This window comes from Rhipicephalus microplus, chromosome 5 (assembly GCF_043290135.1).
Source record: "Rhipicephalus microplus isolate Deutch F79 chromosome 5, USDA_Rmic, whole genome shotgun sequence".
NCBI lineage: Eukaryota > Metazoa > Arthropoda > Arachnida > Ixodida > Ixodidae > Rhipicephalus > Rhipicephalus microplus.
Window position 1 is genome coordinate 47714572 of NC_134704.1, and position 17998 is coordinate 47732569.

Consider the following 17998-nt stretch of genomic DNA (forward strand, 5'->3'; position numbering starts at 1 on the left):
TCTTGTGCAACACGCCACAAGCTCACTACGTCGTACCATCCGCAAACAAATGGCCTCACAGAACGCCTGAACCGAACCCTAACTGACATGCTTGCAAAGTACGTTTCCTCAGATCACTCTGACTGGGACATCGCTTTACCATACGTGACATTTGCCTACAATTCTTCGCGCCACGACACGGCTGGTTACTCCCCTTTTTTCTTGCTGTTCGGCCGCGAACCCACATTACCCCTCGATACGACGATTCCGTTACCAGCAGCTCCAACTTCACAATATGCTCTGGACGCCATCAGCCGGGCCGCCCACGCACGCGAAACCGCTCGTGCTCGCCTTCTGACCTCCCAAGCAAACCAACGGCGTCGGTACGACCAACGACACCGCGATGTGCACTTTTCGCCCGGTTCGTTGGTTCTGCTGTGGTCTCCGACCAGGCACGTTGGCCTGTCTGACAAGCTGCTCTCTCGGTACACAGGGCCATACAGAGTGCTTCGTGAGGTGACTCCCGTCACTTATGAAATCACTCCTGCTGCCTCGCCGTCTTCATCCACCCCTAGGGCCAGCGACATCGTACACGTCGCACGCCTGAAGCAGTACCACTCGCCCAATGATCTTGACATCTAGATGCGCCGAGACGGCGCCTTTGCCGACGGGGGTTATGCTACCTGTAGGCTGCCACAAACCATAGTGCGAATGCGCGTGTGCGCCCGACGAAGAAGATGAGGCTGGCTGGCTGCTCGAGCTCGGAGCCAGACTGGCCAGTGCTGCAACCGCTCTTGCAAATATATTTTTCGAATATATTCGCAATACTTTGTCTCGTTACTCACGTAACATATTTGGTGGAGGTGGAACGATCCCCGTCCTCACCACGCAGCTCCGCAGTGGCCGCATCCTCCAGCTTCCCGCCATGGCTTTCAGTGACAACGCGTCCGCTTCACCATCTGCGGCTTCTCCGACAACCTTTGTCGCCGTCCAAACACCACGTGATCCCGGGACATTTTCTGCGCAACCTGGCCTCGACGTCGACAAATGGCTTCGCCTTTATGAACGGGTCAGTCAAACTCACCGTTGGGACCCTACCATGATGCTCGCTAATGTTCTCTTCTACTTGGACGGAACCCCGCGTGTCTGGTACGAGACAAATGAGTCCGAACTCACCAGCTGGGACACGTTCAAGGAGAAGCTACGTGACATCTTTGGGGACCCGACCGGTCGCCACGCAGCTGCACGACAGGAGCTGGCTACCCGTGTCCAGTCGCCAACTGAATCGTATGTGTCATACATCCAAGAAGTTCTCGCTCTTTGCCGAAAAGTGGACGAGGCGATGTCTGAGGCTGAAAAGGTTGGACACGTTTTGAAGGGGATCGCGGACGACGCCTTCACGTAACACATACATACATACATACATACATACATACATACATACATACATACATACATACATACATACATACATACATACATACATACATACATACATACATACATACATACATACATACATACATGCGGAGGAGCGACAGACCCACACCATCAGGAGCTTCGCCCCTAAGGAAAAAGTTTCTGGCTATGCGCTACTGTCACCGGTCATACTAATCTGCCAGATGAGTATATGTCTGCAACATCTACTGCAAGGGTTCAGTTTTCCCTTCCTTTAAAGCAACTGCTTCGAATAACCCCTACTGGCAACTCTTTTCGCAAAATCAATCGATTACTCCCTATATCCTTGTGATGAAAGCGAAGGTAGATCAGCTGTCACAGAGAAGAACATGTTTTTTATGTGTGAAGCTTCTTATAGCGGCACCCGTTCGTCCCTCGTAGTCGTAGTAGTAGTGTGTAACAAGTGTTATATTTGACCTCCAAGGTGGTGCCGGTGGGAGATTTCTTCTGTGCGTTGTTGAACAGCAAAAAAAAAAAAATCGCAGCGCGCGCGTTACCTAAAAGCCGAATGCTCCTGTCCCTCACTCCCCATTAGCAGCCATTGGCATGTACATTGAGAACTATCTGACAGAAAAACGTTGCTACGTTATACTCGCTGGGCGTAACCTCCTTGGTTTTAGAAAGGTTTAGCGAGCGTTATGCCGCAGTGCCATGAATACAGTGAACTAGTATCACGGTGGTTAAAGGTGGGAAGTAGACCCGAAGCGCAAGCCGTAAGAAAGTGTGCGTGTGCCACCTCTCGTTTAGTCCTTGGAATGTCCGATGGATGGCGGTGCTTCTATATGAGGAATCTATGATGAAAAGAATCGAGATGGTGGTACTTGGAGTGTTGAATACATGGACGAACGGACACTCAGACAGATGTATGGATGGACGCATGAACGGACGCAGGGGCGGCTGCATGGACGAACGCAGGGATGGACGCACGAACAGACGCACGCACGGACGGGTGGATGGACGCATGGACGGTCACATAGACGAACGCATGGACGGACGGAAGCAAGAACAAATGGACGAACGAATGCTTCGCCGCACTCTCCATCATTCACTCCGTGGATATGCTGCCATTTTTTTTTATTAAAGGCTTTAGTAAGGCCGCCCTGACAGCTTTCGCGCTGACTGTGCTGTGTGTTCCACACAGGCCTGGTCTCTTTATTTTTTTCTTTTCTTATGTGGTTCACAACAACATTAATTGTTATATTAAGTCCTCCAATATAAGTCTTAAAAGTGAAGGCGCGGAATTATGTCCATTTTTAGGTCTGGAAAAGGAGAGATCCCAGAAGATTGGAGGACCACGTGAGTACGCCAGTGCAATGATACCCTAACGGAAACATGGCCCCATATGTCGGTCAGTATCGACCACCTAATGAATGTCTAGCATGGCGAAGAGACTAAGGCGTGCAGAACTCCTGGAATCTTAATCATGGAAAAAGGTGCCTATCGTAAAAATGAAGAAAATAAGAACTTTGAAGCGCCATTAACGAACAAGCGTATTCTTGAAACCTGAGTTTTGGGAACCAACTGAATTCATTCGCTAAGGGTTGTATGGTGGACTGTGGAAAAATGCCACGTTCAAAAGTCAGTCAATATTGGTGAGTGTGAGGGAAGAAAATAGTGGAGAGCATCTATATGTTTGTTGGAGTGCACGTTTAAATTCCTAATTACCTCAGCCACACAAGTAAGTCCGTCAGTTCGATGAGTTTGCATATGTCAACGCAAGTAACTTTCACGACCAAATACGAACAGCAGCAATCAACGGCATTCCACGTCTCGCCTTTCCAAAACCACAGCCGGATGTGTACGCAGCATTGACGTTACGATTTGGGGGGGGGGGAGAGAGAAAAAGTGGGTAACGATTTAGAGTACAAAGTACTCTACTATGGGAGAGCTTAAAGCCGTCCGGTCGGCCTCACAGGAGGAGATGCGCTTTAGAGGAGCAGCGAAGTGAACTGCTATGAGGCGTTTGAGAAGAATCATTTGGGACTCGACATTTTATCGCTGTGTTGTGCTAACTTGGCCACATGCTCAAATCTTCAACTCACCGATACGACAGCCGCATACCACAGTTAATCGGTATCTACGCATCGTTCTGCGCAGCTGTACGAGTCACCTCCTCCTCCGTGACGTGGTCACGGTCACGGGCAACGTCTTTCAAATTGTCACGCACGCAAATCATTCAGTGCAGCGAAATCAAAGGACCGTGTCAAACAACCAAAACAGAGAACAGGCACAACGGTATCTACCAGGGTTGTAGCCATGACCCTTCTTTTTTAAAGACGATAGTCTTTCGTGGGGACCTTCGACGGAAAAATTTTGGTCTGTCTGTCTGTCTGTCTGTCTGTCCGTCCGTCTGTCCGTCCGTCTGTCCGTCCGTCTGTCCGTCCGTCTGTCCGTCCGTCCGTCCGTCCGTCTGTCCGTCCGTCTGTCTGTCCGTCTGTCTGTCCGTCTGTCTGTCCGTCTGTCTGTCCGTCTGTCCGTCTGTCTGTCCGTCTGTCTGTCCGTCTGTCCGTCCGTCTGTCCGTCCGTCTGTCCGTCCGTCTGTCCGTCCGTCTGTCCGTCCGTCTGTCCGTCTGTCCGTCTGTCCGTCTGTCCGTCTGTCTGTCTGTCTGTTTGCCCTTACCAATACCTCAAACGGCACCTAACGGCCAACCCTATCCACAGCACCCACCAATATTGCTCAAGGTTCAGCGTTCATACTTGTGCGATTGTCAATTAAAACGCAATTATTGCGCATATCTGAGGCACCATAACAACACGTCAATGTTTTGTATGTGTGGCTTTATACTAAAGAAGGCACACACAAGTAATTCTAAGGACCGTAGTGTTTATCACACTGCGCTGACAGTGCAACGCGATGTTCAAAAAGGTAAGTGCTTCCAACGCTTTGCTAAGACGACATGGTTGTGGCACCTGCCAGTCACTTTTTACACTAGTAAAATTTTAAATTTTTGTGGGGGAGAACAAAGACTCACCCCCTTTCACCACTGGTTACGCCAAAGGTATCGAGCTTTCTGATATCTGACCGTCCTCCTCAAGACTCTGGGTGACTATTCTAGCCACCCTAACTACAGCTTTACGGAAGGAATAGCGGCGCACAGTGGGCGACCCCTCCTTTTTTCTCTAGATATATGCATCACCGATGAGCTAACGCGACTCACAGCCTGAGCTGCGTTTGACAGAAATTCTGGGACCATATATAGAAAGCATGTTCTACATTATTGCAAAAGCAATTATATGAACACTCTCGGCTGGATTTTGCCGCCGGCGTCAGCGTCACTCATAATTCATAAAAATACACTGCCACAGTTAGATAAACGAATCACTATAGACAACAATTTATATACTATTATTTTCATGCTCGCCAAAGGGTTTCGTTTAAAAACGCGGTAAATTTGATCTCGTCGTTCTTGCGCATCGGGAGGAGAGGCGGACAGCTCCTGGACTTATGCAGTGCCAGAGCCGCGCTCATCTGTCGGTACAAGGCGTTGACTCGCTCGCGCCTCGTCGGGTGCGTCGAGAAAACCTTCCTCGTCTTCTTGGTTCCCATGACCCTCTTCCGGAGCATTGCGGCGTTGTCGAAGTACACTATGCAGTAACGGTAGTCGAAGCAGGCTTTTGCCATCATGCGCAGCGCCAAGGAGTCGGCCTCGAGCTCCATCGAACGACTGTGAGGTAAGAACACGGCGTAGTGCAGGGCACGACTCACGAACCACGGTGCCAGAGTGGCCCTGATGTTGCCGCGTATCAACGCCAGAGACGAGATCCAGACGAGCGTGTTGAGCCTGTCCAGGAAGTAGGCTAGGGACTCCTTCTCTAGGGTGTGCTCAAGGAGGCAGTGTGCCATCTCGTGGGCCACGACGAACGACAGCGTGTCGTCGTTCTCGCAAATCCTGAAGAGCCCGTCGAAGAAGTAGGCGTGGCAGTTGGGCAGCATGAACGCGCTGGGCGTCATGGAACGGACGATGACGAAGGACCAGTTTCGGTTTGCGGAGTCCGGTAGGTCCAGGTTGGCGGCCAGCAGTTGCTGCGAGACCCTGTTTAGGCGGCGGTAGTTACCGTGCTTAGAAGGCTTGCGCGCCGTGACCCAGAAGTAGCGCTCTATCAACCTGACGTCGTCGGCGACGTGGTCGGCGAACTCCCGGGGCGTGTAGGCGACGAAGCGTCGCCGGTTGGTGATGCCCTGCTTCTCCAGGTGGGTGACGTAGTAGCACACGAGGACGACGAAGGCCACCGTGAGCGCGGCGCTGGCCCTGCGGACGCTCAGTTGCAACGTGTATGAGCGGATCCAGCGCACGGCGGCGCAGGCCACCAGGAGGGTGGCCAGCTGGGCTGCGCCTTCCAGCGTGTTCAGCAGTCGAAAGGCGCCGCGAACAAAGTGGGGCGACCCGACATTGTCCATCGACAATCGCTGTCCGCATGGTCCCCGGGATTATAAGGACGGCGTCCTCGGTCGGCCCTGGTACTGTTCCGGTTCAAGGGACTCCGAGCAGTCTCGACAACCGCGAGTCGGAGCCCGACCAGAGGGCATGGTAGCTGCTGTAAGCCTCGACAGCCGGGCCCCGTGGCTCGACTTACATCAGTAGGACGTACATGCCCACTACAGGGAACTGATTTGAACACAATTAGTACAGTGGGAGAAACGGTACAAAAGAAGAGAAAGGCAAGTGACCCAAAGTGAGGAGTGCGCGTTCGCACTTCCGTGACCTCCGCCAGCCAAGTGGCGAAGGCCAACAGTCCCACAAAAGACATGCGAGTATGCCATGCAAAGGGGAGACGTGGCGTTACTGCTACCCACGTAATGAGTATATATATATATATATATATATATATATATATATATATATATATATATATATCCTTTTTCGATTTTTGGTTTTCCTTTCTGTATATTTTTTTCAGTCCAAAATTACTTTGTGTTTGTAAAACCATAAGCCTTTTACTTAAAGATTCTGCTGCCCAGTTCTTGGCCGATCCCCCTTTGTGGGTGTGCGCCAGAGTAACAAGGATCATCCTCATGATAACTTGCCCTGCCCACGGGAAGTTGTCTTTTCACCCACTTTTCTTTCTTCATATGTACATTGCAATTCGGTCTAATAACTTCTCCTGAACTTTCTGGGCATTATTGTCTGTTGTTGAATCATATATATATATATATATATATATATATATATATATATATATATATATATATATATATATATATATATATATATATATATATATATATATATATATAGTTGTGAAGAATAGCTTGTAAAAGCGCATATTGATATATAACTTGCATAAGTAAGCAATTCGAACATCTTGCACGAAGCACCCTACAAAACAAATTGGTCGCAGATATTCGCAAAGTTACAAGTAAGCCTCACGGTGCCTTATATAGGCGTGCGAAAGGTTTCGCTTCACTCGGGAGTGGGGGGAGGCGAAGGGGTTTGTCACAGCGCTTCCTCCGTATTATGTGAGCACCCCCCTCTTAATTGACAAGTAAAGGCGACTGCCCCCCCCCCCCTGCCCTTCTCCCTCTGTGCGCCCGCCTGTGATTCCTTATGAACATGCCTAAGACCACTCGAAGGCGAAAGCCGTCTTTTTATTCCGCGTCGATTGAGATGGTTCTGCACTGCAAGGCTGTCTGCCCCTAACATGGTTCTGCACGGCCTCCTACGATCGGCCCACCTTTGTCCAAGTGACCATAGAGTTTCTCACAAAAGGTATCTTTGTGAGAAACTCGAGGCAAGCGACGATGTTGTGTTATTACGTCATCGCATGACGTCACGTTGTGTGATGTCATGATTACAACACAAATTTCGAAGGAGTGATATGGCGAAATATTCGCAATCATTTCGTGCATCACTCGCGTTGCCTCCGACAGTCATCTTTTGCGTTTGAAGAGGTGTCTAAGGCTAACACCTTGACAATCCCTCGAATGTTATAGACTGTTCTGGAGTACGCGGCGAGGAACGGCGAAGAAGAAGACGAAGCAAAATGGTGTAGGAAAAAACGCATCCGCGAGCATTTCTTGTTAGCGCGAACGAACTTATTCGTGTAAGATGTCGGTCGCGTGCGTCCTGATCTTCAATTTGGTCCTGGTGATTACGATGGTCCAGCCCACGTCTGCTCGAAGACCACAGATATCTCCGGAGGAGCTGTTCCAAAAGTCAACTGTGAGTCGCTTCTTATCACTTTATTTTTGACAGTAAAATGTGCAATAAATTACACGCTTTCAGCGTGTAACTACGGATTACCAACCAGCTCGAATCTACGCCTCGTTCACTTGAGCTATAGTCTGGTACCTTGTCCACGACTTGGCAAAACAAGAACGTAATGACACGAAGATATTTACAAGTCAGTCCGTGTATGGCGCTTTTTTAACGTTCCAGAGCTGCTATTTGGGCTATGACGGACACTTTATGGAAGGAAATTAGGGCAACGGTAAAGCATTGCGTAGTCATGCATAGCATAGTATGCAATGGGTACATGTAAAGGGAAGTGGGCATGATGGCAAGTTATGTTATTTGATTGATATGTGTGGTTTACCGTCCCAAAACCACCATATGGCTCCGACAATTTCGATCACTTGGGGCAACTTATGTGAGGGTGAGGATAGAAAGGAAGAGGGGAGAAGGTGAAGCCTAATGTAGCCAAGTAGAATATAGTAGAACAAGGGGTTAGAAATAGAAGCGAGGGCGAGGTGGATGGTAAGAAGGTGGTGGTAGTGGTAGTAGAGGAAGAAAGCACCCAATTTCTGCAGCCCGGAAAGGAACACGGCGTGGCGCCTGGAAAGAAGGCTGAGAGGGTGAACATAGCATAGCTATAGTACAGCAAGGAGTGGGCAAGGGAAGGTTGTAAAGGAGGGGGAGGGAAAGGCCACCAGCTAGCTGTCTCTTTAGTTTTCTCAACACTGGCGCATAGCTACCCAAGTTTTTTTCCCCCGTGTTTTGACAGGAATTTCACCACACATGGTTCTTTGAAGGAGCTGCAACACTTTTTAGCATGCTCAGAAAGCACTGTTCATCGGTAGTCGACGCTCCTGAGAGCACGTGAGCCAAACACAGCGCAACCCATGGCCTGGAATTCACAATAAATTCTCATAGTCAGATAAAAATTCATTTCTCTTCTCCCGAAAAATGACGCTACAGGCCCTAATATCACTGCGTCACAGGCCAAGTATCTGCCATTGGCTGACTTGAGAATGGAGCACTCGTTCGTTACTGGGGCCGCCGCCGGAGGCCACGACTTGTCTATGCGTGCGCACGCGATCGCATTGAAAAGCCGCGCATTCGGAAAAAAAAGAGACTGCTCAAGGTCACCAGGCGCGCCTGACGTATTTTCTTTTTCTGAGCCAACCCTCCCTGCTTAGCTTCCAGCGCTCTCGTCGAGACTTGACTAGAGAGTGACAAATATTTGTAGCTCTGCTCGTACTGCACGTATTTAAAAAAGAAATTGCGGCGGTGAACTCGTGAGGCAAGAAGCTTTTTTTTTTTGGTGAATCCATCGTACGGTTACTTGAAAAAAGTGTTGCAGGGCCTTTTTACGTACACTCACGGCGCGCTCGTTGGCACGCCGATTGTTTTACTTAGCGAGCATAGCGCACTTCTCACCCGCGACGCGTCACACCAAGCACCACATGACTCCGAAGTGTAAGTATCCTCACAAGTGCTGTCAAATCTCAGCACATCAGAATTGCCGCTTGTCAGTCATTCACGACGGCGTTTATTGAGAGCACAACCAGACGAAGATATAGAAGAACGCGTGTGACACATGAGAGCTTTTATATCCTCGCTGTGCGCCTAAACACTATTAGTTATGCCTTACCGACATGCAAACACAGTGAGGTAGCCAGGAGGTGGAACACCGATCTCGTGCCCCCGCCCCCTCAAGAAAAAAGACTATTGCCTAAGCTCCTGCCCAAACATCCAAGTAAGCCAATGACAAGGCTGCCCTTTCCACTGAAATAATAATAATAATAATAATAATAATAATAATAATAATAATAATAATAATAATAATAATAATAATAATAATAATAATAATAATAATAATAATAATAACTGATGTGGTTTTAAGTTCAATAACAGCCATATGATCACGAAGCACGCGATATAGGGAACTTCGCAATAATTTCGACCATCCCGGATTTCGCACTCTTGAAATGCGGCCGCCGTGACCAGGCCTACGCATACAACTGGAAAGCCGGCTGGCCAATAGCAACAGCACTTACACAAACTGCCAGCTTTGTGAATTCGGTCCCTGTTCTATAAGGCCCCGTATAACTGATGTCACTTATGTGGGGTGTCTTAATCTGTCTTCTGGCTTAACGTAATCTATAGGGTCATATCCATGTTTCTTCTATGGACTAAAACCACCTGTAATCCCACGTGACTTACGCAGTCCTCGCAGTCTGGTCCAGGCGCCGCCGTCGCGCACGGAAACGTGGAGCCGCCGAGTCTCTCGGACGGCCGGTCGGGCTCAGCCGCAGCTGTCGCGTCATCGTCGTGCTTCTTCAACCGCGACTGCCACGTGCGCGAGTTCTGCGTCAAGCCCAACAGCGGCGTACTGACGCTGGGCGTCTGCAGCTTACTTCCCGACGCAGCGCCCGCCAGACGTCCAGCGGCCAGCGACCACGTCCGCGACCTGCACTTCTTGGTGCGCAACCGTCGTAGCGTACCCGCCTCGTGGCCACTTCGCGACACGAACGACCTGCTGCGACGGCTGCTGGGAGAGGCGAGTCAGCTGGCCCAGGCTCTCAACTCGTACCTTCGCGCCAAGTACGCTGTCCAGCGCATGCGCGTTCTATATTCACGCAGCACTGCTTACGGCTGGGAACGAGGGCTGGGAGAGCTTCTCGTGTTATTACTGGGTGGCTTCAAGCATACAGTTTTCTCGAATGAACTACAGGGCTCTCCGATCGTTCAGTCACCATGCATGGTACAGTATACCATGGAAATGTTGGGCAGTCATGGGTAGTACACGAACTTGCCTCCGTGTTTTCGGTTTCGACGCACTCGTCGATTTATCTGTGTTTTAGTTTTGTTTCAAATAAAATAACGCACCGTTGCGAACTTCGTGCGCCGATTTCAATTAATCAGCCTAAAAAAGTCATGATCACGAAGCGTAACTGCTGACCTTTTGTTGCACTTCGTCTGGCGGCAAAGCGAATTCAGGCCCCAAGAAGGCAGACGGAGCCAGGAGAACGAAGACTAGGCAAATTTGTGTACTACCCATCATTCCCATGCTGACTGAGGCATAGAGGTAATATACAGGCTATATATTAAGTCTATAGGCTGAGGCACCGTGCGTTGCAGCTCCCATAGACACTAACGCCGGAGTTCCTTCTAGTAAGTATTGTAGGGAAGTTTAGTCTCAAACACGCGGTCCACGGATCTCTCAGTTTCAGGTTGGACTGGACGTGCTGCTTTCGTTCCATGTCTTTTTTTCAAATGCGTAGCACTTTATGGGCCCGCCTTGTCGTCGTCGTGTGATCCCACTCACAATCAAGTGCTCGATGCAGGCCTGAACTAGGCTATAAATGTTTAAAAATTTGGGTTGAAACAAGTGAACAAGGTCAAAAATAATATAGTTGCCAGAAATTAATAATTAGGGAGTAATCACAGCAACTGGAAATTGCAAAAAAAATGGCCACGGATCTGCATGTTACATTGCAAATGCCGTCGAAAGACGATATTCTTGTGTCTGGAGAGAGTGAACAAAACATTTATTTGATGTTCTGTGCAAGAAATTTGGTGAATGGTATTCTGGCGGCACTGCGTTAGAGTGCCTCGAGCGTGCAGCGGAGGCAAACGAGCCCATCGAGCATGGAGGAAGGAAAACTTTTTCTTTCCTTCATGGCATGAAGGCATGATAGACACGAGCGCCATCTGGCAGTTATCTTCAAAAACGAAGGAAGGCATGCGCGCCAGCGCAGAAAGATGCGTGCCATTCTCGGAGGTGATAAGGTGTAGAACACAAAGCGACGGGCAGGTGCCACCACCGTAGTGTCGTCTTAGCAAACTGTTGGTAACACTTGCCTTTTTGAGCATCGCGTTGCACTGTCAGCGCAGCGTGTTTATCGTTACGGTCCTTAGGATTACTTGTGGGTTCCTTCTTTAGTATAACGGCACACATGGCACACATACAAAACATCTACGCGTTGTTATGGTACCTCAGATATGCACAATGATTGCTTTTTAATTGACAATCACACAAGCATGAACGCTGAAGCTTGAGCAATATTGGTGGGTGTTGTGGATGGGATCGGCCGTTTGAGGTATCGTTAAGGGTGGCCAAACAGAAAAATGTACAGACAGACAGACAGACAGACAGACAGACAGACAGACAGACAGACAGACAGACAGACAGACAGACAGACAGACAGACAGGCAGGCAGGCAGGCAGACAGACAGACAGACAGACAGACAGACAGACAGACAGACAGACAGACAGACAGACAGACAGACAGACAGACAGACAGACAGACGAAAATTTTCCGTCGAAGGTCCCCAAGAAAGACTATCATCTTAAAAAAACACCACTGAAACATGTGGCCGACACTCATTCCGCAGGGGAGAGGGCGCCACCGCCTCGCCAAGCGCGCGATTGTTCCTCCCACCAGCGTTTAGGCACTGCGCCGTGCTCCCGACCGGTTTGCAGAAATTAGGTGCCTTTTCTCATCTTCTAACCACTACCACCACCACCAGCGTTTCTTCACTACACCTGAAGGGGGAAACAACCTGACAGAACTCGCTGCGGACGACATGTATCTCAACTGTCCCGTAACAAGCAGGAAGTCGATCAAGCACTGCAAAAGGTAGCGTCCATGTCGCATTCCGAGTGGACCAACCTCCCCAACCTCTACTTGGGCCGGAGTAAACCGTACCCGCTTACTTCACGTCATCGGCGGTTTGGTAAACGAAGCAGTGTTGATACGAGCAGGGTTCGCTGAGTGTCTCTGCTGTACACTTCAAGTTTCATATTAGTGTAACTGCATTTACTACAAGAACTACGCATTAATCATCCCACAAGTGTTGTTTTTTTCTCCCTGATAAGCAGGCGTTATCACGGCGTTGAAGAAGCGTTAAAGCAATATTCACAACGTTGTTACGACGTTGCATCTACAGTTGGTGCTACTAATAAGAATGAGCACCAGACACGCGACTGGTCTCAGTATTTATTTTGTGGCACACCCGGTGGTCACCATGCGTTGAAACATAACCGCGGAACAAAAATCTCACAAATTCATTTGCGCATTCGCCTAAGGGGACTCACAGGCGAGAGCTATCTTTTAGGGGCGAAGCTCCTTAGGGCGTGGGCTGTGCGTCCCCTGTAGCCTGTATGTAGCCACCTCTAGTTTAGTTCTTGCAGTGTTCACTAGATGGTGGTACCGTCTCCTGTATGTAGCCACCTATCGTTTAGTTCTTGTAGTGTTTACTAGATGGTGGTACTTGTAGCTGATGATGAAAAGATGCAAGATGTTATAAACTAGAAAGCGGTACTTGTAGTTGATGAAAGACGCGAGATCTTATAAAATAGGAATGATGTCACATATGGCGCGTGTCATTGGTTGAAGGCAATCGTTCGATTTAGTGCGGCGACGTACGCTAGGGGGAGCGATGTAATAAAATCGAGTGGGCAAAATGTACAGAGGATTCATGGTTTACTAGGTTTACCTCCGGAGCTTCGCCCACTCATCATCATTCACTTCGTGGATATGGCGGAATTTTTTTATTGTCGGTCGATTGGGTTGACCGCCCCGCAGAGTTTCCTAAAATTACCTAGAGGGGACTCTGGCACTGCGATCGTTCAGCGACCATGGTAATCATAATGGGAATGATGGGTAGTACACACATTTGCCTATCTTCGTACTTGCGGCTTCGTTTATTGCTCTGTTTTGGTTTTGTTTAAAAAAAGAACAAACCGTTCTAAACATCATGACCCGATTTGGAAAGGTAAGTCTAAAACAATGAGGTGGTGAAGCGCAAGCGCTGAACATTCGCTGATTTTTTTTTTTTTCGTGAGAAAACAGCTTCAAGCCACACGACCACACACGGAGTTAAAAGCAGGCCAGAAGTACAAAGGTTAGACAAATGTGCGTACTACCCATCAGTCCTATGGTCGCTGAAGCGCTGTGCGTTGCAGCTCCCATAGACACAAGTGGCAGAGTTTCCTCTAGTGTATATTAGGAAACTCTGTGAGCCTAACGTCGCTGTGCCCAGCGTGCCCACTCAAGCAAGACGAGAGACGCGCGCATCTCGTTCCATTCTGATCCTGCAATTTGCTCCAGAGGGAGCGTGTGCGTTGCATTGGTAGATTCCCTTCTGTTGCCCTCCGCCAGAGTAGAATACCGGCGCAGAGTTAGTCGGCCACTCCGAACCCGCCAATCGATGACATAATATGTCACCGTGACCAATGCTCCTTGCCGCGACCCGTGTAAAGCGTGTCCGGCATGTCTTGCCACAGACCCTGATGTTATGCGTTCGACTCCCGCTGACGGAACCTTTTGCCTTGTCTTCTGGTGGTGCATATTTTTTAGGGGCGAAACTTCTTACATGAGCACCTGTTCGGCCCTCGTAACCGTTGTAGTATGTAACAAGTATAACATTTTGACCTCCAAGGTGGTGCCGGTGAGAGATTTCGTCTGTGCGTTGTTGAACAATAAAAAATAGTGCTCAACGTACATGGCAATGGCTGCTAATGGGGAATGAGAGACAGTAAGTAGCATTCGGCTTTTAGGTAACGCCCACACTACGATCCCCATTAGCAGCCATTGGCATGTACATTGAGCACTATCTGACAGGAAAGGGTTGCTACGTTATACTCGCTGGGCGTAACCTCCTTGGTTTTAGAAAGGTTTAGCGAGCGTTGGGCCGCAGTGCCATGAATACAATGAACTAGTATATACCATGAACTCGAGGTGGTTAAAGGTGGTAAGTAGACCCGAAGCGCAAGCCGTGAGAAAGTGTGCGTGTGCCACCTCTAGTTTAGTCCTTGGAATGTCCGCTGGATGGCGATGCTTCTACATGGAGAATATATGATGAAAAGATGCGAGAGGGTGGTACTTGGAGTGTTGAATAGATGGACGAGCGGACACACAGACAGATGCATGGATGGACGCATGAACGAACGCAGGAGCGGATACATGGACGAACGCAGAGACGGACGCACGAACAGACGCACGCACGGACGGGCGGACGGACGCATGGACGGTCACACAGACGGATGCATGGATGGACGGAAGCAAGAACGAATGGACGGACGGATGCTTCGCCCCACTCTCCATCATTCACTCCGTGGATATGCTGCCATTTTTTTTTTCGAATTCATTTCTGTGACGGAAGTGCGTCGGTGAAGTGTTGGTGGGCCCAGGCAAAAAAAAAACACTTTCGTGTTAAAAGTGTTTAATGATTTAGATTACGAAGTAGTCTACTATGGCAGAGCAGAAAGCCGCCCGCACAGAGCATAAAGCCGCCCCCTTCGCGCCCAGAAAAAAATACGGTTGACGATTTAATGCACTGATATTTGTGTCGAAAATTTTGATGTGTCACAGATGGTTGACGTCATCAACAAATCAACATAACATCATAACACCTGTTGCTTGACCAAACAGACAGTGTTCGGAAAAATGTTGTACGATTTAGAGTAGTTTGTATATCTATGGGAGACCAGTGAACCATTCCGGATCGAGAAGGTTCAAATGGAATCGTGTGTTTAAAAAAATCTTCAACGATTTAGAGTACAATGTAATCTACCATGGGAGATAATTAGGCTGTCCCGTTACGAATCATGGTTCTTAAATAATTTCATTTTCACGGACATCAATACCATTTCATCGGAACATTTTCTTGTGATACATGCCTTCACTATGACGGCGAAACAGACTTCATTTACAGGAACATGATTATGAGCTGACGCGGAAGGAACATGTATAATCAATGTTTCACACAAACACAGCCATGATTTAGAGTACGATGTAATCTACAATAAGAAAGCAATATGCGGTCCCAGGTTGTGTTTAGAACAAATGTGCTTATTATAAAGAAGTGGTTAACGATTCAGAGCACTTGATACTCTATAGGAGAGCATAAAGCCATGCCCCGAGCCTCACATTTGATAAGAATTATGGGGATCGGAGCCAAACATGTCTCTGAGTGGCTGATTGAGGAGTATGAGTTGTGTTTAGAAAAAGTGGTTAACGATTTAAAGTACTAGGTACTCTACTATGGGAGAGCGTAAAGCCGTCCCGTGGGGGGTCATGAGTTTAGAAGTGGTTAACGATTTACAGTACTTGGTACTGTACTATGGGAGAGCTCAAAGCCGTCCCTACGTTGAAAGAGATTGACGCAAAGAAGCTCGTTGGAACCTTGACGTACTGGTAGCGAGAAATGAGATGATGTGCCTCATGGTAGTCACGCATTACTTAAAGTGGCGGACGCACGTTTGCGTCACTGGTTTTTCGTAAGAAACATCGTCATTTCGACAAACTTTACTACAAATTGTGACTTCAGTACTAGGACAATATTAAAAACTTTAGTTAGAAACGACGAACTTTTATTGTTCAACGTGTCTAGTAATCACATTACGAGAGAAAAAGCGCCCACGCTTGGAACACTCTGGCGCAACTTTTAACTGGGCTGAATGACGCGCGCACGCGCGGTGTCATGCACGGCGGTTGCATTAGTTCTTTTGGGTTATATTCGGACTGTTCATAGAATGGTCTCAAAGGAGGAGGTTTAGAGAGAGAAATAAATAAAAGGAAGAGACAGGGAGGTTAACTATAGAAGAACTGGTTTGCTACCCTGTACAGGGGTGGGAAAAAGGGTCGGAAAGAGAATAGAGATATATAAAATAAATTAGAAAAAATTTACATGCGCACACATTCAGGGAGTTCCGATCACAGTCGTTTGGACAGGCCGGTTGAACGCAAGAAGCGCAGGAGCGCCTTCACAGCCTTATTCTACGACATAAAGTCCTGTCGGTAGCGCAGGATTCTTTCTTCCGAAAGAGTCTGGTTGTCCAGTTCGTCTAGGGCATTGCAGATTGAGTGTCTCTGCGAGCAGTATATGTGGGCATTCACACAGAATGTGCCAAGTTGTTTAGTCACTGCATGCTGCAATGGTTGCATCTATTATAGCAGAGTGAGCCATTCCTATGCGGAACGCGTACGCATCGGTAAATGCGACGCCCAACCATAATCTGCACAGCATATATAGTGGCGTCTCGTCGGCGTAATTCCGGTAGAATTCGAAGACTGAGAGTTGGGTCTAAGGTACATAATCGTGCATGGGTGAAATGTGACTCGTTCCATTCCGACGTGGTGCGCTTGTGAGAAAGCATACGGAGTTTCCGTGCGGCGTCAGCTCTGTAGAGCGGAGTATATATTTGATCGCTTTCAGTATGGGCAGAATGGGCAGCTCTATCGGCCCGTTCATTGTCTTAGAAGCCATTGAAAGGCTATTTCATGTCCTTTCTCAATGAAATTTTGAGTCTTTTCTGCAATCTTGAATACCAGCTGTTCATACGGGCCGTGGCGTAAAGGTGATAAGAGGGATTGCAGTGCCGCCTTTGAGTCACTGAAAATTGTTCATTTTTGTGGCTGTTGATCGCTGATGAATCGCAATGCATCCCGTTGATGTCGCAAGGCGGGAGGTCTTGAATTTTCTTGTTGTGTCTTTTATTGGTACAACAAATGATGCCGTTGAACTCTTTTGTAAAACAGAGCCGTCGGTGAATACGTGTATACAGCCTTGATACGTCTCGTATAACACGGGCAGAGCAAGCTGCCGAACAGGAGGTGTCTGCTTTTTTTCTGGATGCCAGGTATAGTTAGCTTGATGTTATCCTAGTCAGGCACCAAGGAGGAATCGAAGGCCTGGCGGCGAGTGTGAAGCTTGTTGGCGAAGAGTAGCGATATGTGGTTACCGTTTGGCAAAATGACGAACGTGGTCTGTCTGCTGGTAAAGAGGCTAGGTGGTGGCAGGGTGTCCGAGCAATAAGCCGTATATGTGTCCTGAGTGCCTCAACGTCAATATGTGTCGTGGTGAGGTGTTCACCAGTGATCTCTATAGTAGCCATTGTCGGCACACTACGAGGCAAGCCGATGGAAATTCGGAGTGCCTGGGACTGAACACTCTAACGTTCGTAGGCTTGTTTTGCTTGCATTGGTCAATGCCGGTGAGCTGTACCGCAGGCAACCGAGAAAAAGTACCCTGTAGAGCTGAGGCATTGCACTGGGACACATTCCCCAAGTCTTCCCTGTAAAAAACTTCAGTAGATTACAGATGTCTATTAATCGTTTTTTTTTTCATGTACGAAACGTGATTGCTCCATGATAGATTCCTGTCAATTATGACGCCGAAAAACTTGTGCGATCGAACGTATGGTACAGTTTTACCATTGATGCTTATGGTGTATTTATTCATAGGCTTTCGTGTAAAAGACACGAGGGCGCATTTCTCGGAAGAAATTTCCAAGCCTCGATTTCGGAGGTGACGTAATGTTTCAGCTTTTTGAATTCTCCCTCGCAACTGCAGGCGTGTTACAGTCAATGCCCAAACGCAGATATCATCTG

At 48.3% G+C, this 17998-nt stretch overlaps 2 protein-coding genes across 2 annotated transcripts in view; one reads left to right on the top strand and one right to left on the bottom strand.

Moving 5' to 3' along the window:
- Nucleotides 1–4789: 4789 nt before the first annotated feature.
- LOC119173878 (metalloendopeptidase OMA1, mitochondrial) lies at nt 4790–5836 on the bottom strand. Its single transcript, XM_037424661.2, has one exon. It carries the CDS (start codon nt 5834–5836, stop codon nt 4790–4792), a length of 1047 nt encoding a protein of 348 aa, XP_037280558.2.
- A 1696-nt stretch (nt 5837–7532) lies between these two features.
- The window catches only part of LOC142817483 (uncharacterized), a 29488-nt gene continuing 19022 nt past the window's right edge, over nt 7533–17998 (top strand). The window contains exons 1-2 of the mRNA XM_075894498.1: nt 7533–7598; nt 9826–10202. Coding sequence (XP_075750613.1) covers nt 7533–7598; nt 9826–10202 — 443 coding nt within the window. The remainder of the gene's footprint in view (nt 7599–9825; nt 10203–17998) is intronic.

Bases quoted from the DNA above. Each gene is read 5' to 3' on its own strand.
- LOC119173878 (XM_037424661.2), bottom strand. From the start codon at position 5,836: ATGGACAATGTCGGGTCGCCCCACTTTGTTCGCGGCGCCTTTCGACTG.